This window comes from Musca vetustissima, unplaced genomic scaffold (assembly GCF_032173495.1).
Source record: "Musca vetustissima isolate MV318-11 ecotype Yass unplaced genomic scaffold, APGP_CSIRO_Mvet_v1 utg66675, whole genome shotgun sequence".
Taxonomy (NCBI): domain Eukaryota; kingdom Metazoa; phylum Arthropoda; class Insecta; order Diptera; family Muscidae; genus Musca; species Musca vetustissima.
In genome coordinates this window covers 111,320-134,535 of record NW_026877686.1, presented here as the reverse complement: position 1 = coordinate 134,535, position 23,216 = coordinate 111,320, and the positions used below count along the sequence as shown (strand labels likewise).

General features: G+C 29.7%; 1 protein-coding gene across 4 annotated transcripts in view; it reads left to right on the top strand.

The window, feature by feature from the left end:
• Positions 1-22,516, top strand: part of LOC133322368 (homeotic protein ultrabithorax) — a 58,855-nt gene extending 36,339 nt beyond the window's left edge. For 2 of the 4 annotated variants that reach the window (XM_061531367.1, XM_061531366.1), the window contains 3 exons: positions 11,684-11,752; positions 11,962-12,012; positions 22,163-22,516. In XM_061531367.1, coding sequence (XP_061387351.1) covers positions 11,684-11,752; positions 11,962-12,012; positions 22,163-22,449 — 407 coding nt within the window. In that variant the 3' untranslated portion in view covers positions 22,450-22,516. The remainder of the gene's footprint in view (positions 1-11,683; positions 11,753-11,961; positions 12,013-22,162) is intronic. The other 2 variants (XM_061531370.1, XM_061531369.1) reach the window with 1 other exon arrangement.
• The last annotated feature ends 700 nt before the right edge of the window (positions 22,517-23,216 follow it).

Genomic DNA, 23,216 nt, shown 5'->3' with positions numbered 1-23,216 from the left:
TGCTCCTGATGACGTTCTTACGACATACTACTGCTGGCACAACTACATACATACTCTAGTCGTCATCGTCGTTGCATGGTTTGTGGTTGTTGACAATGGTTTGGTTGTTGTTGTTTGCTTGCTTGCCACGTATTGGATGGATGGATTTTTGGCTGCAATGCAATTTATGTTGTTTTTTGTTTTGCATTGCTGGTTCTTTTGACTCAGATTCTGTTGCGGACCATTACTTTGTCATTAACTACAGATTAAAAAAAATGATGATGAGATGTGGGAAGCCCACCGGTAAGGGTAGTGGGGGTGTGGATATTTAATAATGTGTTGTACGTGGTAGGGAATTTGGTAGTACTAGCAGCAGTAATTTAAATGTTTCTATAAGAGCAATAAAATGGCGTTTTTGTTGTTGTTGAACCATATATTTATTGTGCTATAGTATGAGATTGATAAATGCAATGCAATGGGAAAAATATTTTCAAAAAGATGAAAAAAAAAAATAAAATTGTTTTATTATTTTTTTATAAAGCAATAGTATATTAAAATTTTTATATTTCTATAGTAAATTGTCTATAATTATTTTTAAATGAAAAAATAAAAATATAATAATTTAATTTTTAAAAACAGTATTTTAAATTTCACGTGTTCTCTAAAAATAGAAATAATATTTAACATTTGCTAAAATTAATACTAAAAAATGAAACACAGATGTTCTATTTATCTAGTGGCTACTTTTTAATGACTTTTCATTTTAAAAAAAATTAAATAATTTAAAATAGTGGTAAAGTCATATACAAAACATATATATTTTCTCTAATTTTCAAAAATAGTATTTTTTATTAAAGGGAGTCTCTAAACAAGGATTAACTTTTGATAATTGCTAAAATTAATAATAAAAAAATATCCTTATTTGACTTAGAGTCTTATTTCGGAATAATATTTCATCTAGTTTTTTTAATTGATGAAAGTTTTTTCGATTTTTCATTTTAACCTTTATTTCTTACATTTAAAAAAACGTAATTTCCCTCAAATGCTTTTATGAACCTCATACTGTACTTTATTGCATTGAGTCCTTGATATGTTTTCCGCATCAACCAGAAAACCCGTTAATGAGGTGTTTAATGTACATTTAAGTGAATATTTTGTATGCACAATTAACTGTCCAGTTATTGTAAATATTTAATGCAATATGGTTTGACATCATTATGATGCCACATTGATGGCTTTTGAACTTGGTACTCAACCTGATTGCCAAGAAAACCACAAAGAGTTAAATAAAAGGGAATAATTTCAGAGGGTCAAAAATGGTAGCCAAAATCAAATGTAAATTAAGTACTACAAATTTATGGATTTTTTCCAATATACGACTTTTTTGCATTAGAGATTTGTTTTTCCAATGTTCTAATTTTTCCAAATTTTTCCATGTGAAAAAATAACTTCGCCAATTTTTCGTCCACGTGATTTATGCCTTGTCCCAGATGTTCATACATGGACACACACACGCACACACCTACAACCCCATTCATTAAAATTTGTGACAAATTTCGCAATTTAACCCACCCCCTTTTACAACACACCACTTTTCTTCCAGCGCCTTCTTGTCACGCATTAAAACATGTTTTACTACTTTCTTTCAGCCATAATAACAACAACGCCATCATCCCCTAAAATTTTAAACATCGCTCTTGTTGTTGTTTACAACACATTTTTTTCTCTTTCTCTGCTCATAATAATGGCCGGACGGTATGATGCATTATGGCTGCACCTGTCGGCCATAGTTGTTGTTTGCTTGGCCGACATCCATTATAATTATAATTCCATCATTTGATTGGATCTTGAGTTATGATGGCTGCTGATCAAGCAATGATTTTTTTCTGTGTATACATTCTCACTAGGAAAGTGTTAATGGGGATATTGAGAATCGAAAAAAATGCCGACGGCTATTAAGATTTATAAATGGCAATTTAAATCTTTGCCATAAAGTAACACTTTGACAAATGAAAATATTGCTTGTTAATTGATCAATGTATTTGCATAGCACTGCGAAGTTATAAAGTCTAGAGTAAACAAACAAACAAACCACCCGAGAGACAGATATCCCCCATGGCTTAAAATCCCCTCTCCCCAATGAAATGTCTAATAGAAAGGGGTTACATATTCAAATAGGTTAACATGATGTTGTTGTTGCTGTTGTTGTACGGAAAAGCAAATAAATAAATGTTTATTTAAAACCCCATTGCTAAAATTTAATTACAATTTACTTAACATACATATGGTTTCATATAACCAATAGACATTTTTAAACACGCACACACATACATACCTACATATGTTTGTAGGAATGTGTATAGGTTTTAAGTTCGTTTCCAGAGAAAGAGTGTTGGCTTCAAGATAATATGGAGTGTAAGAGTGTAAGAATGTTTATTTAATATTTATATTTACGTACTATAACTTGGTTTTATTGTGTGTTCAATTGCACTTTTGGCTTTTACACACACACACACACTCACAATCACACATTTGCAATGTTGCCGAAATGTTCCACGCCATTCTCCCCTTTCCCTCCTTCTATGCTATTCGTTATCCATTTGTAATACTATAGCTATGTTGTTGCAATATATCTAAAGATATACAAATATATATGTACGTACATATATTTTTCACACAAAAATAGTCAAACATTGGACGAGCGGAGGTGTGATCAGGTTGGGAGAAAAAAATGTTGATGGGTATATTTTTTAATAAAATATATAATAAAATCGAAAGAGAAAAAACTGACTTAAGGGGACCCCCCCATTCTCGGGGTCAAAATTTGTGGTGACATAATTCGAATCTACACTAATTAAAAAATGTCCCTACAAAATTCCAAATGAAAATCTCAAGAACTCTTGAAGATATAGCCGATTTATTGTGCCAGCATCAAGTGACGGCTGAAGGGCTTCTCAAATTTTAAACGCGTTTTTCTCTAAACATTTTTTTGCGAATGGCGGGCACGATAACTCAAAAACTAATAACCCAATCGATTTAAAATTTTTACACGTTTCTCAGTGAGTGTATAGCTATCGTATGAACTAGGATAAGGCTAATCGGTGAATATCTTCTTTATTTTTTAACTCGGGTTTTGGTAAAAAATCCGCGATTTTCCAAAAATATTTTTTCAAAGGTCCACCATTTTGTTAATTTTAGAGCGAAGTCAATAATCCTAGTTCATACGAGAGCCAGACATGTACTCTTTCTAACACCGTTGGAATTTTCGGATTCCGATGTTCCAGTGAGGAGTTTCATGCCCGCCATCAAAAATAAGGGCTTTTCTTTAATTACAAAAAACAACAACAAAGCAATAACAAACATTTTTTGTAAATTACTTTTCATCTTTTTTAAATCTTCAAATATATATGTGCAAAGTTACAAACCTTAACTAGCATTGGTATTGATTTACCAGCCCATTGAAAATCTTGAAAAATTAAAATCGAGAATGGGTGGGGTTCCCTTAAAAAAAAAAAAATTATAATTTAAATGATCATCAATTCAAATATATAAAAATATGTTTTTATTCGGCTTATGAAGAGGTTTATAATGCTTCAAGAATCAGGAAATCCACCATTGGAGTTTTCAACATGGTTTTTCATGGTGGATATAATAAATACATTATACAGTTTTCCTGGTAAAATATATAGAAATTAGGCCAGGCTCGAAGTTATAATTTTATTATTTCCAAGGATATGCTCATGATACCAATTATGGTTCTTCCGTTGGTCTGACGAACTTGAACGTGGACTAGAGACACCTATATTTATTTCCATTACCAAAATCTCACTGTCTAATATTTTATAATTGCCAACCGCTGCCTCGAAATTTTATTGATCTGGAATTAAAAATGACAAAGATTTTCTTGGACATTTTCATCCAAAATAATAATTTTTTGTATTTATTTCTTATTCAAAATTTTTTATTGAGGAGAATTTTCTTCCCCATTCAAAATATTTCCGAATTTATAAAATTGATTGAGATTAAGATTATTTTCGAAAATAAAAGACAGGTTTTATTTTGTTCTTGCTTAGATTCATAATAGGAGAGAGAAATCTCTCCCTATTTCCAAGAACAACTTTCTCTCCTGTCTCATTTAGTCTTTTTTCCCCCGACTGATTTCACTTCCTTTTACACTGTGGCACATAACTAAATACGTTTTCGTAGCAGTCAAACCATTTAGGGCCCCTTTTCCATTGTAACTGAATGGATGACAGACCGGCAAAAAAACAACAACAAAATACCTAAACATTGCCAATACTGCAATGCATTTATTCTCAACTACTACAACTACCACTCGATTCATGTACTACCGTTCTGTTCAATGTGCAAGTCCATCCATACATATATCTATGTATGTAACCCAGTGTTCTGTGTATGTGCGAGTCTGTAGACTCGTATTTTATGTCGAATGCTTGAAATTTATTGTTATTGAAATACAATTGCAAAATTAACTGTCAATGTGTAGAGTTTTCTATGTATTTATGTACATTTGAGTTGGGATACCAACAATAACAACATCAACATCGACGACGATAATACAGCCAGGAGATGTCTCGGGTTTGAATGGATTGTCCAAACACAAATATACAAATACAGATGAATTGGCCGGGTTTAAATGTGTGAGTATGTATAGCTGTGTGTCATTTTTATTTTATCTAGATAATACCGTTAAGGTCAAAAAGTAAACAATGCTGTACGTACGTATAACTAACTGCACACAAATATTCGATTTGAAAATGGTACTGGAAGTGCACATATTTTTATGCGTTGCATGTGAGAGGCAGGGTATGAAAGGAAGTGAGAGAAATTCCTAGTGGGTCTGTTAGAAAAAGGGTTTTATTGGGCGCAAATATGACTAAATTTGCGGACATAGAGGATCAGTGATTTTTTTTAGAAAATACATATTTTAAGGCGAATCATAGTGGATAAAATACCCTAAAATAATTGTTGACATTATGAAGTCAATTACAATGACCTGATAGTCCCTTTGAATAATGATACATATAAGACATTTTTATACTACCTTTTTTGTATAAAAATGCCTTATAGCATCATTATTCAAAGGGACTATTGGGTCATTGTGATTGATTTCAATTGGACTATTAGGTCATTGTAATTGGCTTCATAATGCCAACAATTATTATTTTAGTAATGTATTAAATATACATTTCAATAATATTTCAAATTAATTCCTTTGTGAGCCCCATAGAAAATACACTCCTTTATAAAAAAAAACTTCACATACATTTTCTTCTATCAATCAATTTAATTCCCTCTGGGATTAAATACTTTATTTATACTTTTTGAAAAAAACTGCACCTTTAAATTCCTTAGAGATTATATGGAATTTATTTATACCCCCAACTCAATTTTTTTATTTTACCTTCCCTTTCCCTTCTCTTGTTTCTTATTTCCACCACAACTGCCACCATTTATAAAATGCAAATTTAACAAAATTTATGTAAATTTCAACAAGAACAAGAATAATAAATCAAATTCAATGGTTTGCAATGCAACATATGTTCGCTTAGCTAAACCAACCAACAAACAAAAAAAAAAAAATCGACATACGACACGCTAGCTAGCATCAATCCACTGAGAAGATTTACGCTCATAGAAAAACGAAAATATTTAAATCAAGTCGTTATTGCACAAAAAAGATCTATGGAAAGCGTTCTAGGGTGTATGGCACTTGAAGTGCTTAAGATGTAAATTGTTGAGAGATTGAGGAAAAAACACCCACACCTAATATATGCCAACACCTACACACAAACACACAGACATACACACTCATATATTATAATGCTAATCTAATAACTTTTAAAATGTCAGAGGATTTATTTGCATTAAACGCTATACACGTTAAAACGCACAACTCCACTAACACACACAGACTCAAATCGCAAGTATGGGTGATAAGGTAGGAGAATATATTTAAAGAAATCCGAAGGGAAATACTACACCCCATACCATGAGAAAAAAATGCAAAAAAAACCTTTGGTAAACAACATCAGTAGCAGTTTTGTAGCCACGTAAGACATTCCAACACCAACACCATCATCTTCATCTTCTCCTCCATACACACACCTGGACAACCATGGCATATGATATAGTACTTTATGGCATTTTTTTTTGTTTTTTTGGTGCATCACTCTCAACAACGTAAATGTGCGTCAGGTGTGCACATTTTATAAAGTTTTAAATAATATGCTTTATTGGCGCAGTTTTCTTTTAGCACCATTCTCCTTCTGTTCTTCAGGAGAAAACTTTTCCACAAATCTTCTTGTATAGGGATTTTTTCTCACACCACGCATTTTGTAACCACGTTTTCCCTACCACTTTGAGATATTTCTGTGTTGAGGGAATTTTTTATGGTCTTAAGTAAAACATGTAAAATTTACATAAATTTCATGTAAAAACATAATGTTAGCCATTGTTTAGAAGACAAATTATGTTTGCATGCGTAAAAGTTCTTTAAGAATGAAAACTTCGGGAAGAAAATAGTTGACAGGATGTTTAGGATATAAATTTTTTGATTGATTAGTAATTAAAAAAATAAATGAATAAAAACAAAACATAGAAAAACAAGGAAAAATTAATAAATAATAAATAATTTGACACATAAGTATATTGTTTTCTTCTTCTTTATCCCTTTTTATTTCATTTTTCATATAGTATATCCTTCAACACGCTGTGGTACTTTGTGACTTTTTTTTAAATTCCTTGAAATGTTTCCATGTTTTCCTTTTCTCTACGCCTTTTTATATATTTTAAATTTTTTGTTTAATTTTTTGATAATTTTATTTTAAAGTGCTCTGCCATTTGTAATCGCATAAATCTTTATTGTACAGCCATAAGTCGCACAATTCAAACATAGGCCTATCAAAAAAAGCATTTCATGTATGCTGCGAATATAAACATACATAAATATATATGTATAAACGTGTGTATGTGCACTTAAAAAATTTTTTCTGGCAGTATGTTGGCTTATAAATACACTTGCACGGTAGCTGCGACAGCAAAAAAAAAAAAAGATGAAAAAATAGCCGACTCGAATGGCAAATAAAACAGATTCATGTGAATGCATGCAGTCTCATATATTAAGGCTCACACTATTTGTCATGAAGAGTTTGTGTGTGTGTTTTTTTCGGGCTGCTGCAAAATGATGCAGTGGCAAAATTTTTTTGTTTGCAAAGTTATTTTAATTTATTTTTTTTTCATTGGCAATTTTTTTTATATTGTATTTGAAGAGAAAATTGTGAGGCTGAGTGCAAAAATCCTGATTTTTTTGTTATAAATTTTCCTAGGATATATTACGAATTGAGCCTGGCATGTCATCCATATTGCTGCCGTGTGATATTTTATAATGAAAATCCCTTTTTGTTGTTATTGTTTTCCACTGCACTGCAGTGGCATACTGCAATATATCTTTTTTTCTTTTCTCGCCGACTGTCAATGTGTGTATATACGGCCCTGAATAATACCAAAAACTCATCCATTTTGTTTTATCAGCGTGAAAGGCATGCTGTGTGAAAATGCACAATTTTCACATTTTAACTAAATTTATCGCCTGAATGGTAAGCGGCGGCTATGGGCATACGCAAGCTTTAGTTTTTTCGGTGTAGCAGAGTGTGTGTATGTTTGTGCATGTGTGTAAATAAATCCGCCAATGAAAGGCCAATAAATAAATTAAAGTAATACCCGGGCTCTATGCACACAAAAACAACAACAAATGAACCTGTACAACAATAACAATACGAAAAACTGAAATTAAATACAACAACAAGAACGTGTTTAAAAGTGTAAAAGTTCTCCAAAAACACAAAAGGGCAGCAGGAGGATAACACATATTCCCTAGTATAACACATGTGTTTATGTGTATGTTTGTCACAGTAAAAGGGGTTGTTGAGATCCATTAAATCCTCCCAACACCACCACACACAACATACCCTTTCATACCAAATCGAATACTAATTTCATTGGCTCTGTTTTGTTTTCAGCATTTGTTTTTGTTTTTCAAGCTCCATGAATTGAAATTTATTATAAACTAAAAGCAATTTATGTTTATCGACAGCATAATGAATCTCCTTCTGGTATATCAATGACTTTTGATGTCCAGGGTATAGAGAATGGTCCCTTGTTAAAGGATAAACAAATAAAATAAAATGTATTTATTCATTTTATTTTTATTATATGGATATATTCATGCATTCATTCACCAGGGTTTTAACATCAACTGTAAATGGACATACATATGTTGGATCACACACATACACACATACAGAGACAAACATTTGCAATATATGGCAAATCCTTTTTGAAAACAAACAAATAACACTAAGGATAACAATGTACAACAACATGGTATATTTATATCCCGTTTTTCTGGACTTTGCCCACTCAACATCCATATGTCATTTGGGTGTTGAAGTGGAGCTTTATTTGTTGTTGGATTTTTAAGGTATATCATCATAACCCAGCAAAAGTATTTTTAAAGGGCACAAAAGGATACGGATTGATGTAGTTCTAAAGCATTAACACATTCAAGGAAATTTGTTATTTAGGACCAGAGTTAAAAAATGCTGGTCATTTTAATATTCTTAAAAAATCTCAAAATTGTTTTGAGGTACCTAATTAAATTTTTAATTTTCAAAATTATTTGAAATCTTTTTAAACTCCCTAATTTGTACATAATTCCTATCCCTTGACTCAAAAACTTCCCTTTGGTCCTTGACACTTATTATAATGGAGGTTCCACGGTCTATATATTTGTATACCATTTCGATTTTTTATTCCCGCCAATATTTCTCAATTATATATTAGTGCTAATATTGCACTTTTTCCCAGTTCCATTCCTGACCTCCCCAGCTTATTAGCCTTAGTTGCTCTTTATTATTTCTCGCTTCAATTGGTTTGCATGGTATGACCATTTGTACACTTTGTTGGTGTTTTATTCTTTTTCTGACCAATACAAGTGTGAGTTGTGTAAATATGTTTACATTTACGAGCCGCAGAATCACTTAAGTGTGTAATTGTATATTTATCTGTTTTCATTTGACAAAATATCAACAATAACAATCACTCTTAATGTCACGTATTTTTATATACAATTGTTCTGTTCAAATGTATGTGAGATATGTATGTGAGTGTGAGTATTTGCGAATACAACATATGTTTTTTTTTTTTGGTTTGAGAATTTATGTATGTGAGTAAATGCGAATGAGGGGATGTATTTATTATTTTGTTATTGCTAAGTGCAAGTTAAGTCCAACCCTCTCTTTTGAGTTTTTGTTGTATTTTTTTATTTACAACCTCCAATTGCATTGATACTTTTGTTCGGTTAACGATAACAGATGGTAAGCTTGTACAATAGAAAGAAAACTCAACAAAAATCATTTATATTAAAAAACATATATTCTTATAAATCAAATGCATATGTAATAAATAAAAAAAAACAATACTTAAACCAAAATCATACAAAAAAAAAAAAACAATATTTTATTTAATAAAATTCATATATAATAAATAAAAAACAATACAATATTTTTACTAAATTTTCATATATTTTTGTTGCTAACAAAAAAAATTATTTTCATTTTATTAAAGTGGAAAATTTCTTAAAATATATTTACAATATTTTTATATGTGTTTATGTGTCTTTTATTGTCAAATAATATTTTGCTCGGCATAACTATTTGTGTTTATTTTCTAAAAATATACATACAATAAATTCAATAACATATTGTTTAATTTTTATATGCCCTAAGTTTATGCATTTTTTGTTAATTAGCAAAACAAAAATTGCTTGACATATTAATGTGTATTTTTCCAAATTGTGTTAATAACCTCAACAATTTTTATTTGGTTTTCATTTTTTCATTGCAAAATTTACTAATATTATTTTTTTATAAAATTTATTTATTGGCATGCTTTATTTATTTGAAGGGAATGAAATTGATATATTACAAGATCTCAAAATATTATTTTATGTTTTATATTTAATATTTTTTTAATAATTACTTTAAAAAAATATATAAAGAAAACAAAAAAAATAATTAATACTCTTATTTTTTGTAAAGAAAAAATTAAAAAAAATATTTTAAAATTCTATGCAACATATAACATATTCCCAAATACAAAAACAATTTTTATATGTAACATTAAATATATAAAATATTTTTAAAATTTTTTTGAAAAGAAAAATAAATTAATAAACAAAAATAATTTTTGTTCTAAAAAGAAATTAAAATATTAACAATTAAAAGACTCAATCTGATTAAAAATTGTATATTAAATATCTGAAATATTGTTTAAAATTTGTTTTTACAAAAAATATTAATTTTTACACAAAAATAAATTAAATAATTTTGTTTGTCAAAAATATTTATAAAATATTTTTATGAAAAAGATTGCGATTTTTTAATTTTTCTGTTAAATGTTCCTCAAAAATAATTGTTATTAATGCCTAATGAAACATTTATTTTTGATAAAAAAATTAAATGAGAAAAAAATTATGTTTTTAAAAGTCAAGTCTGATTTAATTAATTTTGTGGTTGTTAATTTGAGCTATATATTCAAATTAAATTTTTTATATTATATATATATATATATATATATATATATATATATATATATTTTTTTTAATAAATAGAAAACTTAAAAAAAATATTTTTTATTCCATAAAATAATACAAAAAAAAAAAAATAAAATAGTAAAAAATAATAAATTCTTTTTGTGGAAAATAAAAATCAATATTTTGTATTTTTTTAGTTTTAGGAATAAAAAGAAATATGTTTTAGCTACTTATTTGTTTAATATTTAACATTTTGTCAATTAATTTCATTCCTTTTAATTTATTATTATTATTTTCTTATTTTTAATTTTTCTTTATTTTATTTTATAACGAATTTAATTTACATAACAATATTCTAAACATTACACCATATAGGAGAAGTGCTGTTACTCCAAATTAAAAATAAATAATATATATTTAAAAATGAACACATATATATTCAAATTTTCTGTATACATATTTTTTGAATATCCAAAAACAACAAATAAATAAATTATCAATAAATCATGGGAATTAGGAAATTAGTTTCAATCTCTCAATTTATATTTTTATTTTTTTGGGAGTTTTAACAATTTTTTAAAATTTAAATGGGTAATTGATGGGAGTAGACATACATCACATATAACTTCGATGGAAATTTTCAAATTAACGACATTCTAAATCTACTCTCGATATGAGAAATAAAATAAAATGAGAACCCATACCATTTGGTACAAATGCAAAACAAAATATTTCTCCTTCAAAGAATGGTCCAGTGTTTAGATAGTTTTGCTTATTTTTGTTGAAATTATTTAAAAAATAATATATATTTTTTGGTTAATATTTTCGTTCAAATTTTAAAATTTTCCCTTTGAATTTTGTTTCCTTTAATTTTTATTTCAATAAGTTTAATTTTTTTATTTATTCCTATTGGCCGGTTAATATTTGAGTTTAGAATTTTTGCCTGTAATTTATTTATTTTGATTGATTAGATTAGCTTGAGAATTTATGTTTTCCATTAATTTCGAAACCCATGGTAGGGCTTTATGATTTGCCACACCACAAAAAAATCTTCAAAAAATCACCTCATGGCCTGAATTTTAATTACAGGCAAACATGGACAAACTGATGGAAATATGAATGGGCTGAATGAAAAAAGGAACTCCATAATTGATCCCAGTAAGTATTGTTTCTTTTGGTTTCCAAATTTCGAACAGTTAGTTTGGCAGTTAAATAGGGCAAAGAGGTTTTGAAAGGAGGAGTTGTTTCTCCTATAAATGGTGTAATGTTATATGTCTTACTAATAGCATCCTTAATTATATATTTGAAATGTTTTTTTTTACAAAAATAATTAACCAATTTGTTATTTCTGTCTTCTTTTGTTACAGGTAAGAGATACTCAGAATCTCTTGCGGGCTCATTACTACCAGATTGGTTAGGTAAGTACACAAAACAAATTATGTTTTTTGTTTTTATATATAATTTTTTACATTTAAGTTTTTTGTATTTTATTTTTGATAAGTTTTATTTTTTGGTTTTGTTTTTTGTAACCCCCAAATTTTTGTATTTAAGTTGCTAATAATTGTGTGTAACTAGTATTAGTTTTTGAAAAAAATATATGAAAATTAATTGGCCGAAAAAGAAACTAGAAAAAGGATTTTGATTTTGAAAAAAAAAAATATTCCCCGCCTTGTTAAAAAAGAAATATTCCTAAAATTAAATTGGCAATTTTTTAGAAGAGCTTTTTGTATGGAAATTCCCCCATGAAACTCCCCAACTTTTGATTTTTGTGGTTATTGTTTTTGGAAAAAATAATCCCCTGTGGTATTTTTTTCGAAAGAAAAAACAATAACAATATGATTTTCATTTTTGTATAATTTTGTTACAAAGTTTAAACAAATTTTAATTTATTTAAACCAATATCAAGTCTCGAACATGTGAGGATATTAGCCAGAGAAGGGAGAGCGTGTAAGCTATCCAAGTGAGCTAAACAGAAAGGAGGTAAACCAGAATGTAAATGAATGTCTTGTGATAGATGTTGTGATTTTAATTCCCTATTCTTTTTCTTAATAATATTTAGAAAATATGCCCATAATGATATATCCAAGAGAATTTTCCAAAAAAATAAAAAACCAAGCAGCATGTGCATGTTCCATAACTTCCAACATAATTATATATCCCTTCCACCCCCTTTTTAAATAGGTGTACATAAATTCCGCATATATTTTCAATGTTATTAAGACATATATAGCAAATTTTCATTTTCACACACGGTGAATTATCCGCTATGTATTATTGTATTGTAACTAACAAACCAAAAACAAAACACTTCCATTCAAATCCATAATACAATTACTTATTTATATACATACATACTTATATTTGATGTTACATTGACACGCAACATATAAAAAAATATTAAATACGAGTAACAAATATATAAAAAAAAATCTTGTTTTTCTTTTTCGTTTTTTTTTTTTTTTTTTTTGTTATTCGCTGCTACACTGTTGCAAGTTTAACAGTGTAACTATTTTCACGCATGCATTTGTATTTCCTTGCAACAATTTGTGTGTGTGTGTGTGTGGTATACAGTGGGGCAATGTAATAAAAAATGGGAAATTTTCTATAATTTCAAAGGACTGAAAAAAAATGAATTAAAACAAATCGGGCAACACCCTTTTCAAAACTTAAACCCAAGATTCTTTGCCACTTGTTAACCTCTTGGGACAGATATGGGTGATCTTGGCCAAGGTCGTGTAATTTTAGCATCAAAACTAAATCATTTTGAAATTATTGATACATTTTTGTCTGATTTTAAAGAAGTGGTGAACCAAACATTCAACATTTCTCCGATTGGCATGGATTGCCGTATTGAAACTAGAATTGCAATCGGTTCAGTTTTGCCCGATTGACATAAACTTCGAAATTAACCTAGAATGACGTTTGACAAACTTTGTTTAAATCGGTTCAAATTTCAATATGAACAAAATATCCAATATATCATTATATGGAAGCTATGTGAAAACTTTTTATGATATACCCCATTTTCAATACTGAGCTTCCTAGGAGTGGTATGAAAGTATGTGCAGGGTTTAAACAGACTGTCATAGACTTTAGGGGGCTCCGATGACTATATAGAAATGCTGGAAACAAAAGGAAATTTTTAAATAATATGGTGAAGGATATAAGAAATATTTTTACTATGGAGAAATATTTTTACTTTCATAAATTTTTTAGATAGGCCTTCATATTATGGAAATCTTTTATATAGCACACTGTCCACATTTATGCTACATTTATGTCGTTAAACAAAAAAAATATTTTTGTTTTACTTTGAACTCCCACAAGTCCCACTGTGCGACCATAGATATACTAAATTAAGTTACATGCATTACAGCATTAAACAAACATTGAGTGCAAATAGTTATAATATATCATATATATAAATACAAACATATATATAATTCAAAACAAAACATGTTCACACTTTGTAAATCAAAATGTTATGATTTGTTGTAATTAAAATTTCAGTAAAGAAAAATAAAACATTGTAACTATGCTTAAAATAAAGTGTTAACTGAATAACTACAATTATACGCCAGATTGAAATTACTTCATATGAAAATAATGACAAACAGTTTTTAAATATTCATAATTTTTAAATATTCATAAAAGAAAAAATCAATAAATCTTCGTCTTCTCTTGGCCAAATGAAGAATGAATTGTGTGATTTCTATTTCTGTTGCCAAAGGCCAACTCATAAACTGTCTATACAGACATCTCTACACGTTTTTTTTTCGGATATATATTACCAATCATAATTCATATTTATCACAGGGGCATTTACATACAAAAACAAATTTGTTGCTTTTTAATGACTTCCTGACGAATGAATGAAAGACGAAAACAAAACAAAAACAACAACATAACACACATATAATAATAACAACACACATATAATAATAACAACAATTACACAAATATAAATTGTTGTAAACATGTAGTAATAAATAATAAAATTGAAAAACTGTTTCTCGATTTCCGCCGGAAAACTTTCGCACTTGTTATACTACTCTTTGTGTGTGCGTGTCGAATAAACAATTCAACAGAATTATGGAAAGGAAGAAAGAAAGAAAAATTCATATTCTTGTAAATTTATTAAATCAAAACTCTATTGTAGAAAAATGTCAGAAAAAATATTTTTTTTACAAAAATTTCATTTTATATCTCAGGCTTTGCTTTGCAACACTAAAATATAATTCATTCAAAATAAGAATAATAAAACTGTCTTTTGCAAACCCAAGGCAATTTATTTTCCCAGCCAATTCATTTGTACTTCCTCAGCAGGCCTACACACGAGTATATCCCAAAAAACGTAAAAACGACAAATAAAATAAATTTATGATGATTTTATACTTATTAACAATGAATAGCCTAGCTGGCATATATCGATATACATAAATGGAAAATCCTGGAAAATGGCATCTATTAGTACATGGACAGTAAATTATTGAGCTCATAGAAACCACAAAAGCCAGTAAGAAAAAAATCGGTTGAAACAAATTAAAAAATTGCTTAGTAAACTTTCTCATTTACATTTGGAAAAAATAAATAAAATCAAAGTAATAAATTTTGTAAGGCTTTTCAACCAGCCATCCAACCTTCGATCTACCAAAATAGAGAAAAAACGAGAGATTTTTGTCAATCTCTTTTCTTGAAGAAATGAACATTTCTCCTTTCCTTTTGCTCACCACTGTATCATATGTGTGTGTGCGGTTTTGTCTTGTCTGTCCATGTCTTTATTTGGCATTAAATTATTGATTTTAGGGTGGCCCATCATGGTACATTTTTAGCAAATAGAATTTAATCAATTTATTTCGTGTGTGTTTATTTTTTTGAACATCAACAAAAATTGCCTTTATTGTTTGTTGTTGATTTTAATAGGGGTTGAATCTCCCTTCCGGGTTTCCTTAAAGTGTTACGGAAGATTTAGTGTTTTGCGGGGGTTGCAGAGCTAATTTATTAAAAAGGGGATATTGCCGTTAAGGCATTACAAAAAAAGGGTAGCAGAAATGAGTTTCCCATGAGCGAATTGAAAATTTTGCAATTTCATCAAAAAAAAAATTGCTAAATATTTTTTCCAATATTAAAAGAAAGTCTGTGGTCTGAAATAATGGACTTCGAAAAATGATCATCTACAAAAACATGTAAAATCATGACAAAATCAAGTTGGAAAGCAAAAATAGAATACCCAGAATAGAAAAATAAACCCAAGGAGACGTAACAATGTATGTGCAAATTTTCAAGGGACATGGACATGGATAAACCGACATAGAATTCTATTGAGGGTTTGCAAATGGAAAGACATATTTAATTTACACTCCCCTTAATGGTGAAAAGTATACAAATTAAAATTAAAAGTTTTTCCTGTTTAAACACCTAAAGGGTGTTGATTGATGAGTTTTAAATAGAATTTGTAATTTTCGGATATTATAATGAGCGGAGAAATAAAGTTGGACGGGGCCGACCATATGACACCCTACACAACTACCATGGAACTCGAACTTTCTGCGGATCTATATTCCGAGCCTGGACAATATTTCGCGATGTTTGCACCCTTTTGACCGGTTGGAGGCCAGCAGCTTCTCTCTAAACAATATCAAAATACGTACACACCAGTAAATATTTTCGTATAACTCCCACATCTGAGTACAATAGAATTAATATCAATTAAAAGGTCAACCATTCCTCCTGAAAATACTATCAACTTCTCGGTTCGATGTTCTTCAGAAGTAAATATATACGTCGTAGAATGTAAAATTTGCTACTTTTCATACAAAAGTCTGGGTCCATGAGATTATCATGAAAAGAGGCAAGGTTGTTAATTGGGCACATCAAACAGCTATTGCAACCCAGTGTTAATGACTTCAAGCAAACTTTTACTTTAATTGTGTGTGTATAGCCTACATATTGCTATATTACAACAGCTAACCTACAAAAAGAAACAAACAAATTAATTCCAAAGGAAACAAAGCAATTAAAAGGTATAAACTATACCATCAACCAACCCAACACCAAAAGTACAACTTAAGCCCCCCAGCAATTAACACTTTTATACGCCTTTAAGTAGTTTTAACTCCCCAAAAAGTGTATGTTTGTATATACACGCCACACACTTTCATCTTCCTTCGAAAGGTAGCCAACCAATTAAAGGGAAATACAACAAAAGAGAGCAACGAAGCATTTGGAAACTTTCACCAAATGTTCTCTTACCCCCAGCCCACGTTAGATGTCAGCAGAAAAATATATGTCCTTAAATCATTAGCTGCTGTGGTGTTATCACTTAATACTTCTTTTCCACTGTTCCAAGTTCGGCTCGATTTTTCTTCTTTTTTGAACGGCCCTGAAAGTAAATGCCATATATAATTTGTTATGGCCTTCTTTTGTGAATTACCCAAAGAAGAAGAAATGCGGCCCAGTTATTGATTTTTTTTCTCGTGTATTGTATTTGGCCATTTTATTCCTGCCGTCTTTATGTACATCTATACATTCCTTTATATATACAAAAATAGCACAATTACCCAGTTACCAAAAATTTTTTCGATGTTAAGGCATTTATAACCATTTAAGCAAACAACCAACCACCTAACAAACCTTTCAATGCTGGCTGCCATTAACCAACAACAACAGCAACAACAAAAAATAAAACGGCTAACAACTTTTCAAGGGATGCCATCGAAACTGTGAATCATGGCCTATGGGTGGGCGGTCATAGCGTTTTACAACAACTGCCGCTCTTTGTTATTATTGTTGTGTGTGTTCAGCAGCAAAAAGGACTTTGTAAAGGATTTACATAAAAGCCAATTTTTTGCAAATTCAGCAGATGAAAGCGTATAAATTTTATTTGATTTATGTGTTTTCTCTGTTAAAAACAATTCATACAAACACACTACATTTATACATACATGTGAAGTTTATATGTTTGTATATATAAGATTTTTTGTAGCACATAAACACACTCTGCTAAAAAGTAGTGCCAAATATTTTTGCTGGCGGGGCAAAGGGAATATGAAAAAAAAGAGGAAAAAAAAACAATTCAGATCAAACCCAACACACCTTTTTACGCAGGATATTGTTTTTGATTAATATGCATGAATTTTGTGTACTAAATGTGTGTGTAACTAAATGCCAACATTTTTTGCGGTACAGTAAGGCAGAAAAGTGTAGGTATGAGGAATGTAGGAAAGAATTTATAAGACATAATAAAAAATTATTTTTTTTAAATTGTAGTGAAAATTTTTAACCTGAAAGAAATTTCATAATAAATGAGAGTGCATGACTTTGAAACTCGAATATTTTTCGAGAATTCAAATAGAAATAGAAATTTTGACTTCCGACAATTTAAATATAATTCCATTTGAAACATCGCGAAATATTCACCTGAGACCCTATAAAGTTTATTGCCTTATCATGTAAAGGCAATAAGTGCATATTTTAAAATTGTACGGGAGAGACAAAAAAAAAACAGTCAGCGACATGTGATAATTTGGACTTCGGATCTTTACTCATCTCTACAAAATAATAGTATCCCACCCCATTATTCCGTAATTTTGGTACGTTGAATTGGCTTTGATTTAAAATGAAAAATTGTCTATAGCGTGGCCTTTATATAAGAAACTCTATCGATTTTTGATGTATTTTAAATGACCACTTCACGATGTAGGGTTCGTCCCGGCCGAACTTGAAATTTTTACATGAGTTGTTTTAAGGTTTTCTAAGCCAAAAGACTTTTGAATGTTTTGGCATGCTTCAAATATTTTTCGTTATTGTTTGTTTTCCTTCTCTGTTTTTTTTTTTTTTCACCAAAATATTTCATGTTTTCTACATTCCACCCCTTTTTTCCAAAAAAGAAAAAATATTAAATTTTGTATATTTCAAATTTTATGTAAAATTTATTCCAATTTTTAAAATCAGTTATTCAAATTATTATTCAAAAATTTTGAAATTAAAAAAAAAAATTACAATTACTTTTCAACACCACTGTACTTAAAGATTACATAGACAACATTACAATGACCTTTATTTGCTGTTAAACGTTTGTTAAAGAGAAAAATCCTGATTTCTCACAAAATACACAAAAATACGAAGGAAGATAAAAAGGCAAAATGAAAAAATTTTATAAAATTGAAAATACCGATAAAAACAAATATCTAACACATATACACTTTTTTACAAAAATACAATGCCTAACACATTTTTAAAAAATAACATCCTTCTGTTTTTTGTGAAAAATTTACAAATTGAAATAACAACACGAAATACAAATATTAAATAAAATCATTCAGCTGTGAAATTTCCAGATCCAGAAATAAACTCTATGCCAAAAAATGGATGACATGTTCTAAACAATAACCAAATGAACATTTTAATTAAATTTTGATTCTTCGCACTCAAAGGAATTAAGATGTTTTAAAATTAATCTTTGTTCAATATTTCTGGGAAATAAGTTATGGGCAACAATGTTAATTGACCATTAAAGCCATTGGCCAGAAGGCATGATTTACAATGGTAAAGCTAGCGAAGAATTCTCTGAGTAAAAACCTTTCATTCGGCCGAAATGTTCTTCTTTTACAATTTTGGATTTTTTTCTGCAATAATCATGAATCCAAGAATCGTCAAGGGGTAGTTTGCTCTAAAGCAGATAATAATCGACACAGACTAAATTCAAAATCTCCAGGGCTATGTAGATGCCATGGTTCTCAACAATTTTGACACAAAATCTATGATGAAGCAAAACACCTCTAAGTAAAACAAAAATTAAACATACATTCACAATGGTCCACCTTGCGAGCCTCTCGAATAATTCTACCCCGACCCCACAACTTTAAAAATACTACTCCTCATCCTCCCAAATGCATTGATTAAAAAAACAAGAATCTAGGCTTCTGTCATAAATCAAAAACATTCATACAATTTCTATTGGCTATATGAAACCATTATTATCTCAATAAACATTTACCACTCAAGAAAAAAATAGAAATAGAAATACCCGAAAGAAATCATAATTTCCTTATCAGCAAAAATTTCTTATTTATTTCGTTCACAGTTTTTTTCTCCATTCTTTCATATTTATTTTCGGTCTCTCATCTTCTTGTTGTTGCTGTTGATAAGAAATATTAAATAATTTATGTGGGCAGAACGATGGAAATCATCATCATTTGCTATTTTACATCTTTATAGTGTGACACACCGTTACTTGAATAGTGGGCTAACTGGCTGCCAGCAGCTATGTGCGTGTGTGTCTAATTTCTTGAAATATATAATTTGGTATGCTGGGCTTGAGAATAACAACCCCCCTTATGGCTCTCTCGCCTTACCTTCAGGCACCAGCAAACAGCCAAATGAAAGGAACGTAAAGAACAAGAAAATAAAATGCCCCAATTTTTGCTGCTATGTTTTTAGGGTTTGTTCTGGTTCTCGATTCTCGTTTGGCGGTTGTTCTTTTTTCTTTTTGTTCGTGTTTTTTTTTTTTGGGCTCGATTATAACTCATTCAACTGCAAATGCCAATGAACGTAGAATAAGTGAAGAAGATATAAGCTAGAACGAGAAAGCAAAACAACTTCGAACAGCGGTGAACATTTATCATATAGGGTCTCTCTGAGTCGTAAACACACGCATTTATTCCCATAAAACCCCATTAAAACACATTGTTATAGCCCCAAAATGTGTTACGGGATGTGTTTTACGGCCTATGGTTGGGGTTGGGTGAAGGAGAGACACACGGACATACATACTCATTCGTACATAAATACCATGCTGTATCATTCATTATGTATACACGAACATAATTCATAGCTAAACCTCCGAAAATGTTTTCGCTGATAAAGTAATCTTTAAATCATTAGGCGGTTGTAGTACACAGAGAAAAATGTGAAATAAAATGGGTATTAAAATTCAATTAGAAATACATCAAAGAATATGACAAAAAATTTTATTTCAGCATAATATAAAGGAGTAGAATGATGTTGTTCTTTAAGGAAAATTTGGTCTTGGGGTAAAATCCAAATCTTGGAAGAAAAAATCTAAATTTAAATCATAAAAATCGAAATCTAAATATTTTAAAAAAAATGCAAATGTGACATATTTGGCTAAAACGGCATATACATTAGAACTTTTTTACCGGGTTAACCTACTTTACGAGGATTTATTTGACATATATGCAAAGGGATTGACAATTGAAACCCATTGGGTTAACGAAATCCAGTTAAATGTAAACGTACTATAATATATAATTTATCAGAAATCTTAAACAAAATATAACACCGAATTGTTTTTCTCCAAAATCAGTATAACCTGTAAACATCAATTTGTTATAGCCTCAAAATTGATTTTGTGCCTAAAGGGAAATTAAATCTAAATTTAAATCATGGCAAACGAAATCAAAATAGTTTTTTTAAATAACAAATGGAATATAATGGGCTAAGATTTAATAATTCTACACTGAAATCTTAAATATAATTTATGCCGATTTGTTTCTTAAAAATCAGCATAAGACCTCTAACCTTCGAATTTGTTACCCTCCACTTTATGGTAAGGTGTATATTATCATTCCGTTTTATATTATTGTTCAAAATACAATCCTATCTCGATTTAGCCAGGTCCGTCTGTCTGTTGAAATAACGACGTAACTCGCCATATTAAAGATATAGCTTTGATATAGTATATATATAGCTTTGATTGGTATAGTCCCACATAACGCTACCTTCAATATTCGGCAGTTTGGGCACGTTTTTATCAAATTGGTTATAATAATAGTATTTTGGGTTCGTATTGAGTAGATAATCTCCCCATACTTTCTCTCAGTGTGACCACATAAAAGCTCTTCGTTTGTTTCATCTGTGATATTGGCTTTAAATCTTCTCTTGGTTTCAAGAACGATCTAAAAATAACGCCATCTTTTAGAAATGTTAAGAACACAAAAAGCTCATTAAAAATGAAAAATTTTGTATAAAAGCTCCATTAAAAATAGCGGATATTTTGGGATTTTTTAAAAACGTTTTCAAAAAAAAATAATAATAATATATAAACACATTTTGAACCACCTCTCGTAATTAACAACGCCATTCATATCAAATATCGTGTAATACAGGGAGGATCTCACCCTGATCAATTATTTGTAATATATACTCGGTTTTTAAAACCAAAAATTAGTTATACCCTCACCATTATGAATTGTGAGGATTCTATTAAATTTTAATTGCCATTTCGAGAGCGGGGTCATTCCCACATAATGTTTTTTTTACGAAAATTAACTTAGTTATAAATTTAGTGAATGAAATAGAAATAATTATTTTAATTTTCTAGAAATTGTTATTACTAACGTTACATTATTAATGAGGTTATGTTAAACGATTTTCATTTTAATTAACAAAAAAATTACAAAAACAAAAAAAATTAAATTAAAAAAAAATTAACCGTGCAGCTTCAATTTTGAAGTATGTATTTAATTATATTCAAAAATTTATACACATTGTTTGAACATTCTAATATTTACATTCCATTTCCCGTGTGATCCACATTTCTTCCAGGTACAAATGGTCTACGAAGACGTGGTCGCCAAACATATACCCGCTATCAAACACTCGAATTAGAGAAAGAATTCCACACCAATCACTATCTAACCCGCCGACGAAGAATTGAAATGGCACATGCCCTCTGCCTGACAGAAAGACAAATAAAAATCTGGTTCCAGAATCGACGAATGAAATTGAAAAAAGAAATCCAGGCCATCAAAGAATTGAACGAACAAGAGAAACAGGCTCAAGCCCAGAAGGCGGCAGCAGCGGCGGCGGCAGCACAACATTTAGGCGAATAAAATTAGGAAAAAATTCTAAATTATTATTATAATTATAGTATGCAGCATAATGATAATAATAATAATATTACAAATAATAACAATAACAATACTAGAGGAGATGAGGAGCATAAATGTTATAGTAATGGGTGGTGGTGGTCGCGGCCGCAGCAGCAGCAGTAGAAGTGTGGTGATCAGCAACAACAAGCCCACAAATGTCAGTGATCATCAGCAGCAAATAGAATTTTCATCAAACAGCCAGCCATAAAATGTTTGAAGGCTGTACAAATTGGAAAACAAATGGTAAGCTTTTCTTAAAAAAAAAGAAATCATTTAAATTAGTTATTAACCAAAAATTATATATTTTTTTATTAACAGCATTATCATACCAAACTCGTCTCTATGAACTCCAAATACAAAATGTAAAGAAATTCACATTTCAAGTCCCACCCATAACTGATAAGAATCCTACCCCTCCAAAAACAAAAACCCCCCAGAAGGCCCAGTGAAAGGATATTCGCCATTTGCATTTGTTGTTACTGAGAACTAACTCAATCACACACACTTACTCTCTCACACACACCAACACACACAACAAGACACCCATACCTACTACTTACTCATTTTAATTGATCTTACAAAGAAGCAAGTAAAACAAAAACAAATCTTCTCTTTAGGTTTAATCTTAAAATCTAAACAAAATGATACTATATTGTATACTTAAACAAAAACAAAAAAGAAACGAAAAAAAGTTTATAAAAAATGAACAGAAACTTAAGCGTAAAAAA